The sequence below is a fragment of the Hydra vulgaris genome, chromosome 06 (genome assembly GCF_038396675.1).
Source record: "Hydra vulgaris chromosome 06, alternate assembly HydraT2T_AEP".
NCBI lineage: Eukaryota > Metazoa > Cnidaria > Hydrozoa > Anthoathecata > Hydridae > Hydra > Hydra vulgaris.
Window position 1 is genome coordinate 50428495 of NC_088925.1, and position 24699 is coordinate 50453193.

A 24699-nucleotide genomic window follows, 5' to 3' on the forward strand; every position below is an offset into this window, starting at 1 on the left:
TCTTATCATCGTGAAACTTCAAACTCAAATTTCTTTACTATTCAACTAAATAATTTACTGATGTCAATTATCAAGGAATTATCAGATAGCATTTTGCATTCAAATCCAATAAAAAATTGGCAACATCATGAACATTCTTTGCTCACTATTCTTGGAAATAATGTTGTGGGGAAAATTCCTGATTTTAAAGTACTAAAACCACTTAGATCGTATATTAAAGAACTTGTAAAAACATCAACTTTCCTATTAAAATTGATATAAATGTTTAAAATTATGATAAAACAATAAAATATGTTTTTATATGGTTATATATATTCACAAAATATTATTAATTACAAGATTCTGCCTTTGGCCCGATGGGGCGCATTGTAAGGTTTACAACATGACATAACATTTTCCATGTTGAAGAAAGTAAGTCCATTCTTTGTACCGGCCACACCGCTTTAAGAATTGACCAATCACGTACGCATCCTATAAATATCTCTACATGAATACAGGTAGAATATATTAAAATTATATTAAAATATTAAAATTACCAGCTACATCAGCTTGTGGGAACTGATGGCTTGATTTTTGAGATGGTCGATTCAGATATATTCCTTTTGAAGCGCATAAATCTTGAATTGAAAACCCTCTATCTGCCATAACTTCGTGTTTTTTTCAACTAGTTCTAAAATATGAGATTGTTCTGTTAATTCATTATCTGTGATCGAACCATGGTATATGTTTTCAAAAAGCAATCCTGACCCATGTGAAGAGATTCCAATTAAAGCTTTCCCTGTTGTACAGTTTTTATAACTTGAAAACATTGTTAAGGTCATAATTGGTTGGTTGTTGAAACTTAAATTCTGTAACATCCACAACAATATCGGTTTCACCATGGCCAGTTTTTTTAAAAACAGAAGGCATCATCAGGAAAATATAAGTGCTTTCGACTTTTAAATTTATCTCTGAAAATATTGTGTCTAGAAATACAACCCATCCAGTAAAAACACGATACATGGTGCTTTTAGAAACGCCAGCCATAAATCCAATAACACCAAGATGAAGTGCATGTCTGTACAATGTTAAAACTGAAAACAATTCGGTTTTTTTTTCAAGGAATCTGGTTCCTGTACCTTTGCAATCCGGATATTCAATTAAGTGGCAGTATGGTGCTACACAATTATAAAGGAGTTGAAATTGCAGGACAGTTAAACCACATATACATTTAAACTGCTTTGGTTTGTCTTTAAGTTTGGAATATTTAAAGTTGTGTTTAAGTTTGGAATATTTCTTTTTTTGAAATTTGATTTCTTACAGATAAAATTAAATATTTTTTATGTAACATATCGTTCTTTACTTTGTTTATTTTTTTTTCTTTTTTAAGCTGTTTTATATAATTGTTTGTATTGTTTATTTTTTCTAGAAGAACTTTGTTAGCATCTGCTTCTTTTTTTAATTTCGAAAATAACTGTTGTTTTGTTGGTTTAAGTAATGATAAAGGAGATTTTGTAACATAAGAAGGTTGGTTTGTTGGTTTTTTACGAATAGGACAAGGTTTAGAAAAGGATATCATCATACTAAGCTTACGTTTTAACCCTTTCAAATGTTTTTTATCAGCTTCAGTCGTTTTTCTTGATTTAATTATTTTGGCCAGAGCATTTGCGTATTTTCGTTCCATAATAGCAATTTGGCTTGGTGGTGAAGCTATGTCTGGAATATCAGTACATAACTCTCTTATTCCAGATGAAAAATGTTCACAACAAATATGCCCATTTCTGAAATTCATTCCCTTTGTATTTAAAACTCGAATAGAAATATCTTTGGGAAGCCTGTAAAACTTTATACGTTCTCCGTTAGTAGTTTTGGTTCTAAGCTCTGATTTATCGAAGTCATCTTCATGAAGGTTATAAACATTTAAAACTTCTTTAAACAAAGATTCAAGCATGTTAACTTTATTAAAAACCTAGCTCTTTAATTTTTTGAAGATCAATTCTTTTCATGTTTTATATATCATCTATAACATAACACACAAAAGTTATGTATAAAATTTAAGCGACATCTTTAATAGTATGTGTAATAATTTTATAAGCATTAAAACATCATATACGGTATCATACTATTTATTTCTCTTTTAAGTAATATTTCGGCTCATATAGTGAGAGCCATTATCAAACTAATAAAACCGTTAAAAAAAAAAAAAACCGTTTAAAAAATTATAATAAACGTAACCAAATGATGTCATTGCAACGTCAGATATTCAACATTTTTTAATTTTACAAAGAATGGTTTCCAATGGTGAGTCATCACCAAATTGCCATTGTCACGATTTAAAACGTTTTCTTTAGGTTTTGAACATTGTACACGTTGTATTTCAATGGCCTCACGAATTTTTTGTGTGTAGTTGTTTGAAATAACAGAACGCGTTTTAGTTATTTTTAAAAAAAAAAAATTCAACCAACATAAAATTATATCCATTTAATAAAGGTAATGGATTTGCCATTTTAAATTCAGAATCAGCAATACAAAAAATAAAGGAACAACTTGGCAATTGCGCAATATCTAAAGTTGATCCAACTCAGAAGTTCCTAAATCGTATTCAACGTACCCTTAGTAAATTAAAAAAAAGATAAAAAAACTAGATAAAAAAACGTATGGTAAAATATATCCTTCAGATGCAATTCCACCCCGTTTGTACGGTTGTATTAAAGCACATAAAAGTGAAAAAGGTTATCCAATGCGAATAATAGTTTCGACAATTGGCACACCACCTCATAAACTTTCGAAACATCTTGTTGAGATAATACAACCAACTTTAAATAAAAATGAATGCCGTGTTAAAAATTCATTGTCGTTTGTATCAACAGCAAAAGAATGGTTTATTAATGACGAAGTTCAAGTGTCATTTGATGTTATTAATTTATACCCATCAGTGCCACTTGATAAAGCAACTATTACAATTATTGATATGCTAAACAAAGATAGAGATGATCTTATACAACGAACTAAATTATCTTTAGTAGACATTCATAAACTAATTGATCTCTGTATTAGTAAGTGTTATTTTTTATGGGAAGACAAAATATATATTTTAAAAAACTCTGGTCCAATAGGTCTTTCCATAATGGTTGTCTTGTCAGAAGCATATTTACAACATATTGAATCTAATGCTATTCAACAGGCTTTAAATGTCAATATTGCACCAAAGTCTTATAAACGTTACGTTGATGATAGCCATGCTCGATTTACTAATATTGATGACGCAAATTCTTTTTTTACACTTTTAAATTCACAAGATAAATCAATCCAATATACATGCGAATACGAAAATGCTCAACACCAACTAAATTTTTTAGATATTTGTATTTCAACCAATCACTCTCTTCACAAATATGAGTTTTCCATACATCGTAAAGATACAATTACAAACGTACTAATAAAACCAAAATCATGTATTTCACAGAATATCGCAGTTAGTATTTTTAAAGGTTTTTTAGCTCGAGCATACAAAATTTGTTCAGAACATAACATTCAAGATGAAATTAATTTTCTTATTAAGATTTTTACTGAAAATGGACATTCATATAAACAGTATTCAGATATTGCTAAAAATTATAAATACTCCACAAATAAATCTAGTTCTCAAAAAATTGATACCAAAAATCTTGTTATTTTACCACGGGTCCCAAAATTAAGCCTTGTTCTAAGAAGAGAGTTTCGTAAAGTCGGTGTTAAAACAGTCTTCCGTTTTGGTAATCCCTTGATAAATATACTCTGCCGAAACAAGTCTAAACTGCCTCCGAACAGTCATCCAGGAGTGTACCAACTTAGTTGCACATGTGGTGCATGTTATATTGGTGAAACAAGAAAAAAGATTTCCACACGAATTCAAGAACATAAAAATAATGTTACACAAGCCAACTGGGATACATCTGGAATAGTAGAACATTCACAACATTGCAATGGTAAAACAAACTGGGATATATATATATATATATATATATATATATATATATATATATATATATATATATATATATATATATATATATATATATATATATATATATATATATATATGCATGTATACATGCATGTATATATGTGCTGGTTTAAATTATACCTGATTAAATATTAATAAAAGTATCATTACAATGCACAATTAATTCAAATTTTTCTCACTTCTTTTTGACAGAGTGTGAGGAAAGGGCATTAGAAAATTGAAAACAATCTGAAGAAACAAGCGATCTTGTTTCCGAATATGAAGGTGACTCGTGTCGCATTAAAATAACATCTAAACGATTATCACCTTCATTGTTTGTTTCCCAAGTTTATGGCAATATGCTAAGTGATTATGATTCTGATTTCAACATGCCTCCATCGTTTAAGCCAGCTGTCATTTCAGTATGCTTATAAAGTTACTTTTAAAAAAAATAACTCTTAACAAGTCAATGAAAGAAGTTGAAAGTATTTATTTTAAATGTGGAAATGTAAAAATATATATTTAAATATGGACTTTTCAAAATTACATTTCAACGAGTACGTTTTCTTACATTTTTTGAATTAGATTAGGTTTTTCTATACTTTTGTAATAAAAAGTTATTTTAGACATCATTGCCTAGGAGCCAATCGTTATTGTCAATACCACGCCGTTCCGTGAGTTATACATGTAAAACATGACAAGTAAAGTAGCACCATAGGTTATGGTTTATTTTTATGTTTATATTATATCTAATTGTTTTTCGATGATTGCATTCCCATAAGTTTTTTAAAAAAGGCAGAAAAGTGCCATTTTGATGAGTTTTTGGTAAAACTTACAAATTTAAAAATGCCTTGAGTCCCTACTAGGTAAACGTTATAAGAAAAAAAAGTTATTCACGTTTCTTCTTATATCTTAATACATAAAAAAATATTGCCCGCGCTCCTATATTCAAAATTTTAAAAGTATAACCCACCGCACGTAATTAATCATTGAAGAAGTCAAATGATTTAAAAACGTTTAAAAAAATAGATTTCCCAGAGACAAAGAAAAGAAAACACGTTTGAACACGATTACCTTACGCGAGTTTTAAAGCGTCTAGCAACACTTTAGTATATGATCTAGTTGGCATTGAAACTTTTTGCACTAAAGAGTGTACACAAAAAAAAATGTAAAAGAATAAGTACGTTTTTTTTTAGTGGTTGAAATAAAACCTTTTTAATTGTTTTGTATTTTGTTTACAACGAGTTGTGGTTTTAAAAAAATGTGTTAGTTTTTTGATTTAAATTAAGATTAGTTTTTAAAATGGCAAAAGAAGAAGGCATAAGAGAAAAAATTATACACAAGTATTTAGAAAATTCCAATAGTAGCTGCAATTCGATAGCAAAAGCGTTGCAAATTCATCCATACACCGTTAGTCGTGTAATTCAAAGTTTTTCTCAAACAAGATAGATCAAATGCAAATCTGGTGATGGAAGAAACGAGGGCTTTAAAGATATAAAACTAGTTAAAAAACAATCTTATAACTGTTAAACTGGTTAACAGTTTTAAGATTACCAAAGCCATTCGCTAAGGGAACGCGCAAAAATTTATGAATTTTCTCATAGTTATGTTATAAAATAAACAAATGGTTTTCATTTTTTCAAAGCACAAAAAGTGTCTTACCGATCTAAAAATCAACAAGAAAAATGCAATTACCCGCTGCAGAAAACTTCAAAGAAAAAATGACAACTGTATTTCTAAATATTTTTATGTTATTGAAGACGATGAAACTTATACCAAGAACAATCATCAGTAAATTTCTGGTGCTGTCTATTATATTGCCAAATATAGAAGAAAAGCAGAGAAGAAATTTAAATAAACAAAACAAGACAAGTTCGCTAAAAAAAGCCTTGATTTAGCAATTTATTTGTAGTTGTAGCAAAAAATCAGCACTTTATATTCTCAGTCCACACTTTCTGGTCGAATATATGTTAAAGAGTTACGAAAACACCTTTTACTTTTTATTAAATCACACAATAACAGACCTGTGTTCTGGGCTGATTTAGCTTCAAGTCATTATTTAAACTAATTATGGTATTTAAAAAAATGGTATTTAAAAATAATAATAAAAATAATAAAAATAATAAATGGTATTTAAAAAAATAATGTAAAATTAATGCCCAGAATTTTGGGGTAATTGAAAATTACTGGGCTGTTATTTAAAGAGAAAGGAAAAAAAACAAAAAATCTTTGCAGAAACATTAAAGATATTAAAATATTGTTTAAAAAAGCATCAAATAGTTTTGATTCGTATTCTGTCTGCAAGCTTATTGGTACCACCAAAGTAAAAGCTTGATATTTTATTAAATGCTCATAGGAATAATTTGAATTTTTTTTATTTTATCTTCTTATATAAGTTTATAAAAGTTATCACTTGGTTCGAAATAAAAATTGAAGAGGACTTTTTTTTAGTTGTTTTTCTGCGTTCACATTTGTTTCGTGTACTCTCAGATAGATTTTTAGTATATTTTAAAATTGCAAGGAACTTTCTACTACTTTTTTTTGCTAGTTTGAAATATTTTTACTAGGAACTATTATTCTTTGTGACAAGGTGTATCTCACAAAAATATTATTGCATGTTTTTGTTGCTGTTTTTGGAAAACCAACTATATGAATTCTCTTTTAAATGCTATGATAACTTGTAATAAAATATAGATAAATTTATATGATAATTTTTTGTGTATTATTTTGGCGTACATACATTGAATGGAAATAGAAATATCAAAAATCAAATGTAATTACATCGATTGAGTAGTTTTAATGTCGCTTACCTGCTCTACCCCCTCCCCCTACCGATAATATGCATTCCTGTATATTTTAAATAAACACCATTTCTATTACCTGCAGTGTTCAATAATATATATTCACTACCATAAGTTGTTTTCAAATATCTAAATGTTGATAAATTACATTTATTAATTTATATGTATTCATATCAATATCACTAGTTGCATTATTCTGCCCATCTCTTTTATTAAACAAACTATTAGCTTGAGATGCTGTTGAGCCATTTGAAACTACTCGACTTGTAGTTAAATTAATTGTTGTACGTCCGAATTTATAAATTATTCATAATATTCTGAAAATCATATCCTTCATCTAGTTTTTTTAAAACATATAAACATAGGTGTCCATAGAATGAGGTATTCTCAAATTGAACTCTATCATTATTATAATAAACAGGACTTTTTAAATAATTATCAACTCCAACTGGTGGTGGTAGTCCGTAAGAGTCAAAACTTAGTTTTTTATCTCCGTCTTTGTACCAGCAAATCCAGTGAAATCCCCGCGTACTTGAATCTCCTGTATTTAATATTTCACATTCTTTTCTTTGTGTGTTTTTAGGTAATTCATCTCTTACAAATACACCTTTAAAATGTTTTATTTTTAGTTTTTTTGCTGCTTAGATTAATTTAAAATTTATTAGTGGTTCATTTGGTAAAATTATTCCTTCAACAATGACAAGTTTATGATAATTTTTATTTTCCATTTTTACTTATTAATTGTTTTTTAAAAGAAAAAAACAAATTGACCTCTTTGACCTATAAATTATTTTCGTTTAGTTTGTAGTGTCCATATGCTAATGTGTGTATACCAACTTCTAAAATAACTCTTTTATAATCTTCCGCGCTTAATGCTACTTTATTTACCTCTTCTGTGTAAATTTCATGTAAATGGGATCTTATGACATTCATTTTCCTAACATGACGCTTTTTTATTTAATAAACAACCTTTGTAATCTTCATGTGTTATATACTTTTTAACAACATTTTTCTTTACTCCTTTACATTTTTTCTTCTCTTCCCCGTGTACTTTGTAAGAATATAACTTTGATCTGAGTCCTACAAATTCTTCAATTTGTGCTCCTTTTGATTCATCTTTAAACATTCCTAATACTTTATTATTAGCTCCAACTTTAAAACCTACTTTATTAATTGCAGGATAATCTTTATCAAAATCGCTTGTATAAAATTTGCTTTCAATATCTTTAGCAATATCTGCATAAATGTCTTCTGTTTTAATTTCGTAAGCTAAAGAATCTGTATCTGTGAATAATAGTTTTGCTCGATCAGAATATTTTTTCTTTATGTAATCATAATGAAATTCGTACATTAGTGTTTTGCTCAAATCTAATATGCACACCCCTAAGTAAGTTGGTTTAGCATATGTTAATTTTGTTCTTTTCATATGTATTGCTATTAAGTTTTCATCAAATATTGTTCAACTTTCAAAGTTAGGTTTTGATGCTAATTTATTAGCTTCATTTCTGTCTGTTACTAATCTAATATCAACTCTATTTTCAATATTTTCCTTTGTTTTTCTAAATACTGAATAGTTCATGAGTTTAAAAAATTCTAAAATACATTAAACTAAATACAAAACAAGTTTTGTATTAAGTTTAATGTATTTACTTAACCATGCTGATTCTTCAAATATTATTCCTCTCAGAATTTTTGTAATCTTTAATCCTAATCTTTCATACAATTTAGGATTTTCATGATGTACCAAATAATTTTTCTTATTATTTAAGTTAAGTACACATTTTTCAACACGATTAATTGTTAATCTTTCAGGTCCGAGCGGATAATCATTATGTTCATCATGTAGATGTTCAGGATAATCTAAATCGACTTCTAGTATACATGGAATTGATTTCCATTTTTTAAACTTCCATCCATTTAAAACTACATGTTGGAAGTGGTTTACTCATTGCCCATCTGTATAAATTATTAGCATCTAGATAAATGTTGATGGTTTGTTTTGATCATACGCATCACCCATGTACTTATTATTAGATGTTCCTAATCTATTATATATCATAAAAATATCTCCTCGTATTCCTTTTTTTATCATCAGTATCATATCGTAATCACTAAGCAATTCTAATTTTATTTTTGTTTTCTTTAATGCTGCATTCCAAGCTAATCCTGGTGATGTGTAATACCAAGCTGGATCTAAATCATAAATATTAATACAAAGATCTCTAAAATTTTCAAATACATCAGCAAGTAACAACACATCTGAAACATTGTACAAATCATGATAATCTCTAAATGTTTTACAATTAAAATCTTTCCATACAATTTGTGCATGTGAGTAATCATCATCACTTAAATCTTCAGCGTTTAATCTCGAAAAGAATGATTCTTTTGGTGGTAATTGTGTTTCAGAAAATTTATTAATAGAATCAACCCAATCATATGGGTATACACATTTTCTTAGTAACAAATCTAATTTTTTACCTGAATAAAATTTTCCAATATTTTTACATTTATCTTTTGCTAAATTCTTTGATAAAGCATCTAAACTATCAGGCATAAATCTATAACTATCTAAGAAACGAAGTTCACGCTTAATTTCAACTTTCTTTCCATCTTTAATAAACTCATCACTTTAATTTCTCTAGAAAAGCTAATATACTTTAGTTCATTGTTTGGTATACAACTCAACTTTCCCCCTGATAATTTCTTTATAAATAAGTGAGAATCATAACCAGATAAATTGTGAAACAGTACTGGAAAGAATTTCGGAATTTTACAATTTAAATTACAGTTTTGATGGACAGCACCTCTATATTTTCCAGTAATATGACAGTGGTCACGTACTTTATCTTTATTTAGTTTTTTTCCACAAATGTGACATGATATTGCTGAATTAAAATCATGCTTGTTTTCAGGAGTAAATATTATCTTTTTTAGAAATTTAATCATGTGATAAATTTTCTTAATATCTTCTTGTAAACTATCAACAAATTTTTTTGCAACATTATCCGTTTCACTACTTGCAGTAAATGTGACTAATTTACCTTGACAAAAACTTTCATCAAAACATTTAATATAATAACAGAATGAACTTGGAATATGTTTTTGATATTGTTTAGTATATGAATCATTCGGATTTGGTTCACAAGTGTCAATTGGTTTGATAAAACTTTCAAAGTCTGCATATACTACAAACGGAACTCTCATTGATTTATTGTGATTAGTAAATTGCATTGTTGATTTTGGTGATGGAAGTTCGATACGTACTGAATCATGTGTTTCACAATAAGGTATATGTTTAGATGAAGATTCTTCAGAATTACGATACGTACTGAATCATGTGTTTCACAATAAGGTATATGTTTAGATGAAGATTCTTCAGAATTAAACCCTAATAAACAATTTCTGCAATAGCGTTTTTTGCAATGTTTATTAGATGTTTGCGAAGAAAGTAATCTGCTTAAACTTTTTATTAAACAATAATGATTAGTAACACCATTTGAGATTAATAGTAAGTCTATTAAATGTTTGCGATCATTATTCTTTGATACACGCAAAATATGAGCTTATGAGTTTTCATGACCATATACATTGATATCTTGATTATTTTTCTCAAATTGTGTAATTTGATTTAATGATACTGGAAATTCTATTTTATCCCAGTTTATTTTTTCAGCTTGATTTTTAAGCTCTTAACCTACTATTTCAGATTTTTTATCTTTTGAATTTAATGCTCTTGCAATATACTACTTAAAACATTGATTATCTTCATTTTTCATATTAATTATTGCCTTTTTAGTTGCTAAATTTTTATTAAGTGGAATGTATGATTTTGCTTTAATAGGATTATACTCAATAATATTTATATCCATATTTTCAACAGAAACAAACCTTCAACCTGAACCTAACTGTTGAAAAGATGATAATGATTCTAAAATTTTCTGCTTTGATATTTCATAAAACTCATCTAAATCTGTCGGTTCTAATACAACTTGATTATTCGTTCTAAATGGAGCAGATGTGATTATAGTTTCTCCTGTTTTAATATCAGTACGCTCCATTTCACAATAGAGAACTATATAAACTTTTAATTTTTTTATTTTCTTTTAGTACTTTAAAAACCTTTTTTTAGCATCATTTATAAAAGATAAAGCATCGTAACTTCTATTCCTTTAGAAATTGTTTTGTTACATTCTTAACAGATGATTTCTTAAATTTAAATTCTATTTGTTTTCTTATTCTATTGTACAACTCTACAACTTTAATTTTATCAGGAACATAAGACATAATCCAATCTGCAGTAGAATTAAATATGTTGTTCATTTCTTTTCAAATTTGTTTAATAGGTTTAAAAGGTGTAGGAGTTAAAACTGAAGATGTTACGTCTGGAATTGGTTCATCTAGTATATTTCTCTGTTCGACTGATGGAGTATATAATATTTACATTTTTTTGTAAATATTATATATATTTTTTAATTTTTTAGAATTTATTATTTCTATTTTAAAGCCATTATCTACTTTTCCATCTCGCAATTCTAAATATCTACATCCACGCTTAGTTTCACGCATTGCACTATATAATGATTTATATATTGTAATTTCTCCTGTTTCCATGTTTGTTAATTTAAATATGACTGGTTTTTTCCTAATTGTTTTTAATCTTTCATATTTCGGATCTAATACTTTTTAGCTTGGTTTTTTTTACTGGATGGATTTTAGGTCTACCAACTGGTTTTTTATCAGTTGCTTCTATTGCTTTTGACATGATTGATTCTTTATCTATCAACCTATTATCTTCAGCAATCATCAACAAAGTACTGAAATTGTTAGATGCTTTTGTGATACTATTTTCTTTTAATATATTTTGTAAATATTTCTTTGTATAATTTATTTTTATTATATAAAGAAAATTATTTAACTCAATTCAAAAAAAAATTAATAAACAACGTTCATTTTATTTCCGTCTGATTGAAAGTGTAAAAATTTATCAGATATTACAACAGCAAACGCTTCAGTATCTGCTGGAATAGCTGCATTAAATGTTGCTTTAATTTGTACATCTACTTCTGATGATTTTAATCTTTCTGATTGATTACTAACATCAAAAACCATAAGAGGGTATAAATCTTTATAGTCTGAAGGAGTTATGTTACTTTGTGATATCAAATCGTTCATTCCATAAATTTTTCACTAAATACAGATGCATCTCTATATGCTTTTGAAAATTGATGATTTGGAAATGATAAATTATAGTCAACAGCTGGGTATCTTTCTTGATTAAGCATAATGTACATATTTTTCAAGTCACAATGATCAAAAATCGAAGAATTAACTTCTTGATTTCCATCCTTATTTGTTTGGAATCCAACAATAATGTATCTTGGTTTTTCAGGAGATGTCTTTACGATAAGCCTCTAAGAAAACGTTGTAGATTGTGGAACAGTTATAGTATCACACTGGCTTGCGCGAAAAGTTACTAGAAGTGTCACTTTTGATTCAATACTTTTATAAAGATTAACTCTCTCTACATTTGATGACATGCGGTATAAACAATAATATTTTATCAAGGTTAACTTTTCCTGAAGCTTCAGCAGCATTTACCAAAATTGCATTGGTATCACCTTTTCTAACTTTTCTAAGAGTTAGTGTATGTTTAAATTCGTAAATAACTTTGTTGTAATCATCACAGAATCCAAAAATGTGCTTTAAAGGTATACAAAATGAAAATATTTCCTTTGTAGTGGGTTTCTGAAATATGTATGATTGTCTTAATGCAAACCCTTGGTTATCAGCAATTACTGCTGTTGTTGTACCATCTTTATACCACAATTGATTTAACCCTTGTGCTAATTGAAAGTCATTTGGGTATTTGAGCATTCCTAACATTGTTGTTGCTTGACCCGGATAATAAACAGACTCTACTTCTTGGTTTGATAATTGATATGATATTTGATTAAATAAGGGCATAATACCATTATTTGTTAGTGTCACTACATCTGCATTAACATAAGATGTCCCATCAAGTTTAAGAAGTCTTCCTTCAAACAAGAGATAAGCCTCTGATGGAAGTGTGAACAAATCTTGTTGCTCAATCTTGATTCTTATATCTCCAGCGCTATTTAAATTTGTGCGAGCTACTGGTTCATATTCATGGAATTCAAATCTTTCAATTCCATCATCCACAGTTGGAATTTCTGTAAAATTTAATACATCAGAAGATGCCATTTTTTATATACATAAAATATTTTTTTTAATAGAAATGATTATGCAAGTCTGAGACCACAGCAAGTGAGACCACGACCTTTTTTACTAGATCTTCTATTCTTATAGGTGTTGATTTTATTGCAGACCCCATCATCATTTTATTTATATTTGTTGTTATATTATCTGCATTATTTTTTTATATTCATCATTAATCAGATCTTGAGACCCATTATTTTTTAAATTTGAAATTATTTTTTCAATTTTTTTATTAGCAGCAGGTTGCGAAACTATTTTTGAAGATGCTTTATCAATTATTTGTTTTCGTTTTTTTAACTGCAGCATTTCTAGCAGCTTCTATTGCTGATGTTGAAAGTTCTTTTCCTGCTGGTTTAGCAGAAGTTATTGCAGTTTTTCCCAAATCGCTACCAGCCAACTGCTTCAACATAGCTGATGATACTCTTGCTAAATTTGACGCTTTTATTCGTTTAAACAAATCTCTTATACTTTCAAATATACCACTTCCTCCAACAGCATGTTTTTTTATATATCTCTTATTATGAACAATTAGCATTTTTTATGTACTATATATATTTTTTATATGCACTGAAATGTAATTATAAATAATTTTGTATTTCTTTATAGTGTGAACTATTTATTTCGTCTTGTCGTAATAATTCATCACAAATTGCAACAGCTTCATTTCTTGCTCTAGTGTTACCTGCTTTCAATGCAGCTATACGTAATTTAGGCATTTCATATAGTGCATCAGGATCACTAGGAAGAATCATAGTTTGTATTTTTGTTCCTATTCCTGTTCCTTTTAATTTACGCTTCCTATTTTCTTTTATATCTCTCCAAATGGGGGCTATAATTTCTCTGTATTTTCCACTCCTAGATGACTTTGGTTTGTATGGGTTTTCAGAAGTAATTACATCTGTTTGTATTAATATATCTCGATATTTTTTAAGGTCATCTTTACTATATATTTCCTTATTAGGGTAAAACTTTGTTATCAACTCCCAAAGTCCAGGAGTACCATAATATGTTTCATCATCAATAATTATATCATCATCATTATCATTAATATGTATTGGTTTTTTTCCAATATATAATATACCATCTTTAGAATGTATTTCGAATGTAGTATCTGTAGATTTTTTACTATTAATGTACATTCTTAGACAATCTGTTGCAATTTTTCCTTGCCTCATACCTTTATTTTCTTCATGAGAGGGTAATAGTTCTTTTGTTTCAGTTATCATTATCTCTTTATTTGCTTCATGATAAGAATTTAAAAAAGTGAGGGGAAATTTATTAGCTTTATCTTGCAATTTAGATATGTCCTCCTTTATTCCAGACTGATTATCAATTAAAGGTTTGTACAATTTTGTCAAGTCCATCTTCTTTTACAATTTGATCTCTTTTTTCAGGATCTGTAATTTTTAAAAATGACATTTTTGTTTTTATATAAAAAAGATTAAAAAAACACAACATAAACTTTTATGTTATGTTTTGTGTTTTGTGCTTTTACGTCACGTTTTACGTTTTGGAAAATTTTTAAAAATAATCAATATCAAATGTTCCACATATGTTCTTAATTTCAAAGTCTTTATAAATGACATCATTTGTTTCTAATAATCTTAGTATAAGTGCAGTTGATAAAATACTTTTATAAATTTTTTTCTTTGAAATCACACTCTAATTGAAGCACATATTTATCTATAATTCTTAATTTATCCTGTTTCTTAACATTATTCCATTGTATAATCGATTCTTTAATCTCCCTTTCTACACGATGAAAATCACTATTTTCATTCCAGATAAGTTTATTAAGTTTATTTTTCTCATCTTCACTATAAGTCGTCGGTATCTGAAAATTTCCATAATCAGTGATAAATATAGAGTGACCTCCTAAATTAGTAATAATACCTCTTTTTCCGAATCCAAGAAGTTCCTAATATTTTTTTTTTATTCAAATCTGTTTCGCGTGTACTATAATCTAAGAAGAACAGATATAAATGTTGCATATCTTATTACTTGTCAATAAAAATGTTAAGTGACTATTTTTTTATTAAACTTACTTTGAATTACTTTAGCCTCTTCTTTTCCTCGGTCAATTAATGATAACTTGGTTTGTTCATCAATTTCATTTTTAAACTTTGCTCTAACTTGTTCCATCATTGTCTGAAATTTTTCGAGTTCACCAAGTATTAACTCAAATTCCTTGTCATCTATATGTCCATCTACTAAAGCTTTAGAAATATAATTGCTTATTATATTTGGTTTTGAATCAGCAAGCACTTTATTTTATTAATTTGTTTTTTATTAAAAGCACTTTAAATTATTACAAGTTATCACAACATTTTTTTATTAATTTGTCCTCCTATTATTGATAACACATCTTTTCCTAATGCTGCAGCTTCACATGCAATAACTACTGCTGCTGCAATTATTGTTGATAAAAAGCCAGTTCCAATAGTTCTAAGTGCCATAGTGCTTGCTAGTAATGCATTATCAATTGCAGAAATTATTTTTACAGCTCTATGATACTTTTTACTTAGCGTTATTCTCTTTTCTCTCTCTCGCTCTATTTCTTTTTGAATCTCGCTAATTTTTCGTAACGATATGATTGATCTTGGTTTTTAATTTTAGATTTTTCTTCAGATGCATTTGGAAGAGTTGAATAAATGTTATTGTATATTTTATTATTGTATTCCATTTTAAAATAAATAAAATAAAATAATCAACACAATAGATTAACAGAACAAAAACAATCTCATTTTTTATTAACACATCAGAATAAGAATTATTTACAATTGTTACTATAATATCATTAACAGACTCTATTATACAATCTTGTAAACTTAACATTTTTAATCTAAGTTCATGTTTTAATGAAACTAATGCAACACGCTTGTATCGCTTCCATACTTGATAGTGATAGTGGTGAGCACTTTCTCCTGCCTGCTCGCCATATACACCAAGCCCAAACTGACTATGCTGAAGAAAAGGAATAAGATGACATTCTAAAATATGAACTTTCCAGCTAATATTTAATTGGTAGTTAAACTTTTTTAGAAGATGAAGCTGCAGATTTTCGAAAGCTTTTTTAAAATCTAAAACTGATTCAGCAATAGATTCTCCAATAAACATGCTAAACCTTTTGTTTTAATAGTTGAAAACTTTCTAAGACAGCTAACTACAGGTTGGAAAAATATCATATTTGGTAATATAGAGGCTGCACTTAGAAGGTTAACTTCTAAATTATCTAATTTATCTAAAAGTCTCTGTGAATTATTACCATCCAAACCAGTTCCGTGGTAACCTCTAAAGATTATATAATTCGACATAAGCCACGAATCAAAATCAGGCCACAATGTAATTAATATTTTTACAAACATAGAAGTAATAACAATAAGAATGTGTAACTCTGGTGGAGGAATTAGATTCTACTAAAGTTTCTAGAGGTACATCAAGATACACAACTCTAGGAGAAATAGAGTTTTTAAGTTCCATCATGTGATTCTTTTTGCATCCATCTTCAACGAAATTGTTGAAGTTGATATCAATTGAACCTATGGTTCTTTTTTTTCCACTCTCAAGAGTAATTTCCCCTTCACACCAGAGACATGCATACTTGCCGCTGTGACTGCCTAAACCAAATAAAGAGTTACCACATTTTAGATCAAATGCTATTGAATATTTTACATCACTTAGAGCTAAGGGTTTCAATAGTTTGCTAAGATTACCATTATGCTCTGAAATATCTTCAACTAAATCCAAAACCAATGATCTTTTTACACCGCAATCATCAAGACTTTCTGAAGTTGTATGTTTACATAGTGGGTCAAAAACATTTATAACACATTTAAGAAAACCCTGTCCACCATCAATGGAAATCCTAGCAATATTGATATAAGGATTCAAACTTCTTTCATTAGTCATAAGAAAAATTAAATCAGAAGTATCTTTTACAAATACCAAACTCCGACTTATCTCTTCATCCCCTGAAATGAATGATTCAGTTTAGACAACATAAAAATCTGAAAATATGTTATGCAGCTCCTCTATCTGAGTTGATGTATTAGGTTCTAACATTTTCTTCTCTAAATTTTGTCGCATATGTTTACAAAGTAGCTTAGTCTTTCTTTTACTCAGGTTTAAGGTATTAGAGATTTCCATTATAGCTTCTAGAGATAACTTTTTAACAGATGCTCTGCTGCATTTATTATCAGGTGTGCCAACAACAACAACAAGATTTTTTCCAAAGGTTTTTAAAGGAAACTTGTCTCGAGATTTAATATTGTCTCTTTTCATTTTTATTTTGAGAATCCCAGAAGCAGCTTGCTCACTGGATACATTTCCAAGACCTTTAGCCAACATAATTAGGTTTTTTACAGCTTCACTTTTACAGCAAAAGTGAGAAATTCTTTTGCCTAAATAGAAATTTAAATTAGGAAAAACTCTGATTTTATTATATTTGTAAAACATATAAAAATAATACACTAATATTTAATAAGTCTATCATAGACTATGCATTGACTAGCATAGACTCTATACTAGATTGAATTTTTTTTTTTAATAATTGAAGAAATAGTTTATTAAATAAAATATTATATACAGTATCGGACACAACGAGTGCAACCAAATAATGCTAATTTAGTTTCTTTATATAGAAGTGCTGCATTTTTTCAATTTAGAGAAATAACTATGTAACTGTTTAGAAACAAAGTTCTTCAAGTTTTATTCGAAAATTAATAAATTAATAAAAAGTGTTAAAAAAAGTTGATTTCCTTCTGGACAAAACAAGTGCAACTCGACAAAATGTTGACAAAGCTGTATTTTGCTATCAATATTTCGTGGCGAATCCTTTGTTGTCGATCACAGCCTTGCATCTTCGAGGCATAGATTCGATCAGGTGATCAATGAAACTTTGTGAAATCGCTGCCCAGGCCTTTTGGATTTGTTCGAACAGTTGATCCTTATTACGAACACCTTCACGATTAATTCTGCGGTTGACGATCTCCGTCAGGTTCTTGATAGGGTTGAAATCCGGCGATTGAGGCAGCCAATCCATCACCGAATGGTGGTTGTCTTGAAACCACTGCTTGACTACTTTTGCAGTGTGTTTCGGATCGTTGTCTTGCTGAAAAACCCATTTTATTGGCATATTCCATTCAGCATGACGTAAGATAACATCTTTCAGGATATTTTTATACATGAAACGGTCCATTATTCCATCGTTTCGATGTATTAGGCCTAAACCGTTAGCAGAAAAACACCTCCAGACCATTACATTGCTTCCACCATGCTTCACGGTCTTATGGCAGTAACGTAAATGGAGGCGTTTTCCGGCCGGTCGACGTACACGGCAAATGCCATCGCTCCCAATGATGTTGAACTTCGATTCATCACTGAACAGGACAGTTCGCCATTTCTGTACATTCCAGTCAATATGAGATGTAGCAAACAGGAGTCTTTTCTTCTGGTTTTTTAGTGATATCAGCGGTTTTTTTGCAGGCCGTCGAGAAAACAATCCGGCTTCAACAGCACGTCGTCTGATTGTTCGGTCCAATACAGGCAGCTCTAATTGCTTTTGTATCTCGACTGATGATATCCAGGGATCTTTCTTGACGGATCTGACAATCATAGAACCCTCTCTAAAAGTGGTGGAATGCGGTCTTCCACCTTTGTTATCTGCTACCAACTTCCTCGTAGAACGATATTTGGAACATAGTCTTGACGGTCCATTATTTCACGCGATATTTATCACAAATACTTTTTTGTGACATTCCACTTACGTAATTGCCAATAGCTTTTTTCTTAGTTCCAATCCAAGACTGTCGGAAGCCATTTTTGCACTTGAAGTCATAAAAATAATAAAAATAACGCTAAAAATAAATAATCACGCTTCTCAAGGCTTACCGTTTTACATTTACCTTGTGATGATACAATAATGCTTTGTGGAACACAACGTCTTTGTTGGATGTGGACTGTATTGATGTAATGAAACACTTGTTGTATTTCACTTCTTGTATTGATGTTCTTCGATGAAACATTTTGATAAAACTCACTTCGATAAACTGCCTTGATAATTCTGACTGATTGACTTCCATATATTGACTGAATTACATGTCGATTTACATGTCTCTTATATAGTAAAATAAACCTGTATGAACCTGTTTGGGAAGATTCTAGATGCTTCTTTTCGATGCTTCTGGATGCGTCTGGATGCTTCTGAATGTTTCTGGATGCAACTGGATGCTTCCAGATGCTTCTTCTGGAAACTTTTGGAAGCTTCTGCATGCTTTTGGAAACTTCTGGATACTTCCTTTAATTATTAAAAAACTTCTGTGACGTTGACACGGACCAGACTTAAGAAAATGAAACAAACCAAAAAAGTTGCGCTTGTTTTGTCCGCTGCAAAATGGCACGTGTCAACGAAATTCTGCGTGTGTGCTGTCACCTGTCAGCTGATTGTTCATGTCATGGCATGCTATGACTCCAGACTTCTGAACTCTTTGCTGTGGTAGTATAGTTCGTTTCGTTTTTAAGACATGTAAAATTAGCAACACTTTTTAGCATGGTTTGATGTTGGTTGCAAATGTTTTTGTCCAATACTGTAAGTTATACAATATTTTTAATTTGTTTAAGGAAATCATACCTATTGTAGAAAAGCAAGAAGGACATATCTTTTTAACAATTTTATCAACAATATCTTGATTATTTGTTGTGATCTGTTCAGATATTTCACTAATATCAGATGATCTTCTGAGTTTTTGTCTGTTTATTTGAGATATTTTCTCAATCCAATCATTTAACTTTGATGTTTCACTCCTGTTCAATGCATATATTATATGCATTGAACAGGGGTGATATGATATAAACTTATTTTGCAAGAATTACAAATGTTTTTTGGACAACACTCTTTTTCTACAGCATATTCTCTCTAAATCAAATTTTAAATATGAAGTTGTACTGCGGGAGTTACTTTAATAAGTTTATGTGATCCTTTTCTAAAGGAAATAAAGCAACATGCACAAATTAGACATTTTTCGTCGGCCATTTTGACAAAAAATATAAGTTTTATATGATCGCTTTTAACCGCAATAATAATAATTTTCATCGGTATTGCAACATTTAGTACCAAATAGCATTGATGATGCAATCATAAAATGACGCAAATTATTTTAGACATTTTAATTAATTAAATCTAAAATTTCTATGTTTAAAAGTTAGTTTAGATTTTAAAAATTATTTTAAAATACTTTATTTAACCCATTAATAGTAAATAAACAAAAAAATTTAGAGTAAACCAAAATTTACCCTGGCGGTCTCAGGAGTGCACAGTGATATGATAATTCTACTATATCATTTGATACATTTATGCTAATATATTTGATACATTTGCTAATATATTATGCTAATATATTTGATACATTTATGCTTAATATGTTTACGATATTATCTCATTCATGAGACCAAGTTGAATATACTTGACTGTTAAAACCCAGAATAAGTCTAATTGAATTATTAGGCGTAAAATCAACTTTATAACCAGTTTCAATATTTAAAGTTATTTTCAACGTGTTATTATCTGCTGAAAATATAATACTAGTTTCAACTCGATTAATAATTTTACTATTTTTAGTAATTTTTTCCACAATAAAATTATTTATATCATCAATCTCATAACTACCTTCTGGAATGTTTATATCTATCCAAGTTGCTCCATTATCTGGACTATATCTAAAATTGTTAGTTGAAGAATCAACATTTGGAAAACTGTAGAATGTATCAAGACCAACTAATGCCATATCCTAATCTTTATCTTCACTTAGTTGTATAATAGGAGCAAAATTAATTTTTATATGACTACTTTTCTCATTCAATATTATATACAATTTTTATATTCAAGAAAAAAAATTATTTTTTAGAAAATTCACATGGAAATATAAAAACAATTTAATCCACTTCTATATTTTCTATAATCTCTTTTAGAAGATATATTTATAATAACAAATCCATGCGGGTCTGACCAAGCTTTCTTACAAAAATTTATAAACTCATCTTTTGGCATATCACTTGAAACATGATCATTATAAATATGATTTAAATTCTTTGAATCTTGTGGAAATAAACAAATAAAATTTGTATTTTCTTGTATAGTTTGCCTAGGTAACATAAATAATTTTATGCAAGATAGAAACAATCTACATTACTATGTCTTTCTCTTATATATTATTATTCACACTTATTTTGCTTTGTTAATTGTAAATCATCAAATATCATCAAATTATTTTTATGAATATCAAGATCTTCAGCTGTTTCAAAAGTAAATTCAATAGTAAAGTAGTTTTTCTACAACCCGACTTTCCAACGATATTTTCTCTTTTAGGTAACAATTTGTTATTACTTCGCTTATTGTTATTTACATTCCATGATAAATCTATAATGTCCATTTTGTTATATATAGTAAATAAAAAAATTTACTGTGTCAAATGTGGAAATAAAACAGATATACTAAACTTACAACATTTTGTAAGAAAAAACAATAGAAATGTGTAAGGTGAAACTTGCGCTATTTGCGGAACAACAAAAAACCAATTTGTATCAGCAAAAGCAGGAGGCGATTTAGTTAATTCAATTAATTCAGTAATAAAAAAAATTAAATTATCATGGGCAAAGTTCCCAGGTGAAATACATTTACCTGGTATGAACTTTACAGGTTCTGATACTAATTTAGATGAACGATTAACTTCTACTGACGCATATAAAGAATGGAGTAAACCTATAGATAGAGTTGATAATGCAGCTTACCATCACGATCTTGCTTATAAATAATTTGATGATGCTGCAGAAAGAAATTTAGCTCATAAAATTATGATTGAAGAAATGGATGCTATAAAAAATCCGACAATATGTGAAAGAATTGAACGAGGTATTATGAAACCTATTATATCATCTAAAGCAAAGTTTAGATTAGGTTCTTTGAACCCATATGAATTAGGTGTTGATAAAAACTACCAACGATCAGTAAAAAAGACAAGGATAAAGAATTGAAATGGACTGACAAACTTGCAAACGAACTTCATAGACCAGTTGTAAATCATTTCAGAAAAAGAAAAGTTATTGTAAATGGAATTGATGAAACATGGGCTGCTGATTTAATTCAATGATGGTATAAAATACTTATTAATGGTTATAGATGTTTTTTCAAAGTATGGATGGATTGTTCCATTGAAGAGTAAAACTGTAGTTAAAGTTGCATGCATTAAGTAAAACCTTTAGATAAAGGTAGATAAAGGCTTAGAATTTTATAATAAGTATGTTAAAGCGTTAGGTGTTGAGTTATATTCAACTGAAAATGAAGAAAAAAAGTTGTGTAGTTGAACGTTAGAATAGAACAATGAAAGATAAAAGGTTTAAGTACTTTTTAGCTAATTCTACTAGAAAATATATTGATGTTTTAGATGAAATGATAAATAAATACAACAACACAAAGCATCCTTCAATTAAAATGACACCAGTTGTAGCTAGTGATAAAAAGAATAAGAATACTGTTTGGTTAAATTTAAATGGAAATGCACGATCAGAGCCTGAAAAAACCAAAGTTTTCAATTGGCAATAGAGTTAGGATAGTTAAAAAAAAAGGAACGTTTGAAAAAGGATACACACCGAGATGGACAGAAGAAGTTTTTACAGTGTCACAGATTCAGTTCACAGATCCACCAACGTATAAAATAACTGACGATAATGGTGAAGAAATACAAGGTGCTTTCTATGAACAAGAAATGCAAAAAACTGATCAAAAAATATTTAGGATTGAAAAAGTTATTTGTAAACTAAAAAACAAATCATTAGTAAAGTGATATCCCGGATATCCCGAGTCGTTCAACTCATGGGTGGACAATAAAGAATTGATAAGTCTGAAAAAAATAACGGTAGAAGATTAGTAGTGACATTGAACTTAGATGATGCCCAAGTTGGACAATCTGGAAGTTTTACTGTAATAAGATATGCTTTCTTTTATGCTTAAACTATATTCTATGCAGAGATTCCAGTTGTAATAAATGACTTAAAAAAATTTTACTATATAAAAATAGAAAACGCGTAACTTTCTATTTACACACAATTTTTATGATTTAGTTATAATGTAAAGTTACCAAATAAAAATTATAAAATTAATTTTATAATTTTGAAATTGTTTTCTTTATATTTTTCATCTTTATATTATTTTTCTTTATATTATTAGCTTAAAAATTATGGATGGTATAATGGTTGAAATGAGTTAAAAGATTATGGTTAGGGATATGGTTGAAATATGATATGAGAATATTGATGAGGTAATGGTTGAAATATGATATGAGAATATGGTTAAAGATATACTTAAAAACAAAATAAGCTAGAATGTCCTTTTTATACTACACCCCCCCTCCCCTTTAACAATAAATTTTAGTTTATTAATTATGCAAATTTAGCACCGAGTCGGCATATGTAAACCATATAGTACAGCCAGCAAACTTCGACTTTTAATATTATCGACAAATGTAAAAAGCAACGAGCTTTTTTTTTAAAAAGAAAAAATATTTATAGCATTTTTGCAAGAGTCAATAAAAATACTGAACTACTGAATAATACAATTTAAAAGTTTAAACAAAAAATGTTTGATTTATAAAATAAAAATTATGCAAACTAATTTACAGATATAGCAATTTAAGCGTGTTCAGATCTGCACTACCTTGAGGTTTATTTTATTAAATCAAGAACTATGAACGTCTATTTTTAAAATTAAATTAAAAGAGACCCCATTCTTTTTTAAAAGGGATAGAAAATAAAAAGTCTTAAAGAATATTCCACACTATTGCAATAAAGCAACAAACAATTGCGTACATTCAAAAAATATTTTCTAATCAAAGATCATTTGGTTTTCAATCACCTCATCCGGAAAAAATTACTTTAAACTGAGCATGACTTTTTTCAGTTAAAAAAAACTTTGCTCCATCAACTTCACCCCAGTTTCCGCCTCTAGTAGGGCTTTTAGCGCCATTTTTTCCATTATACAAATCATAAAAATTCTCTTTTTTATTTGATAGACGTGCATTAGCCCAAGCACTATATAAATTCCAGTCGTAAGGAATGGATGCCATTAAGTTAAGAATTTTGTTGCCATATTTGTAATGAACAACGCCTGCTGCCCCTGTTGCAGCTCCTCTAGACTTTTCCCACACAAACACACCCGTATTTTCTGGAGGAATATCAGCAAAGCTTGTAGACATACTTCCTGACTCTTGTGTTGTTCCTAAAGCAATAAGAGTTTTATTAGATCTGTTTTCTACGGCGCATTTCCAATCTCTCACTGCATCTCCTTTCCAAACTTCATCAATTTGTTGTAAAGCAACATCCACACCAACTTTTACTAAAACTCCTATAAGTACTGGATTTACAGCTCCAACAGACAATGGTAGAAATAAGTTCACTAAACTTACATACAGAAGCATAATTAAATTTCTAATATTTCTAAAACATAAATGAGTAAAATACGTATTACTTATATTTAAAACCTTATTAAAAAAGTATTTTGCATATTTATGTAAATGTTATACATTTTGTTTATAAACATATATGTGTATATATAAAACAATTCGTAAAAGTTGAGGTTTAGCAAAATGTTGAACAATTCGTAAAAGTTGAGGTTTAGAAAAAAGTAGGTGTAACAAAGAGTAAGAA

General features: G+C 28.7%; 4 protein-coding genes and 1 long non-coding RNA gene across 5 annotated transcripts; 1 reads left to right on the forward strand and 4 right to left on the reverse strand.

Moving 5' to 3' along the window:
* Positions 1-294: 294 nt before the first annotated feature.
* On the reverse strand, positions 295-2001 carry LOC136081947 (uncharacterized). The gene is made up of 2 exons (XR_010639267.1): positions 537-2001; positions 295-471 (listed from the first exon to the last, which is right to left on the reverse strand). It is a non-coding gene; the product is annotated as an uncharacterized LOC136081947 (long non-coding RNA).
* A 266-nt stretch (positions 2002-2267) lies between these two features.
* LOC136081479 (uncharacterized) lies at positions 2268-4398 on the forward strand. The gene is made up of 4 exons (XM_065798795.1): positions 2268-2280; positions 2470-2595; positions 2658-3947; positions 4220-4398. Exons 1-4 carry the CDS (start codon positions 2268-2270, stop codon positions 4396-4398), a joined length of 1608 nt encoding a protein of 535 aa, XP_065654867.1.
* A 2663-nt stretch (positions 4399-7061) lies between these two features.
* LOC136081480 (uncharacterized) lies at positions 7062-10826 on the reverse strand. Its single transcript, XM_065798796.1, has 8 exons — positions 10664-10826; positions 10513-10600; positions 9555-10096; positions 8782-9378; positions 8416-8688; positions 8230-8358; positions 7735-8148; positions 7062-7372 (listed from the first exon to the last, which is right to left on the reverse strand). The coding sequence occupies exons 1-8, from the start codon at positions 10824-10826 to the stop codon at positions 7062-7064; spliced, it is 2517 nt and encodes an 838-aa protein (XP_065654868.1).
* A 1110-nt stretch (positions 10827-11936) lies between these two features.
* Positions 11937-12990, reverse strand: LOC136081481 (uncharacterized). The gene is made up of 2 exons (XM_065798797.1): positions 12340-12990; positions 11937-12179 (listed from the first exon to the last, which is right to left on the reverse strand). Exons 1-2 carry the CDS (start codon positions 12988-12990, stop codon positions 11937-11939), a joined length of 894 nt encoding a protein of 297 aa, XP_065654869.1.
* A 10919-nt stretch (positions 12991-23909) lies between these two features.
* LOC136081482 (hydra actinoporin-like toxin 7) lies at positions 23910-24470 on the reverse strand. The gene has a single exon (XM_065798798.1). The coding sequence runs from the start codon at positions 24468-24470 to the stop codon at positions 23910-23912; it is 561 nt and encodes a 186-aa protein (XP_065654870.1).
* Between the last annotated feature and the right edge of the window lie 229 nt (positions 24471-24699).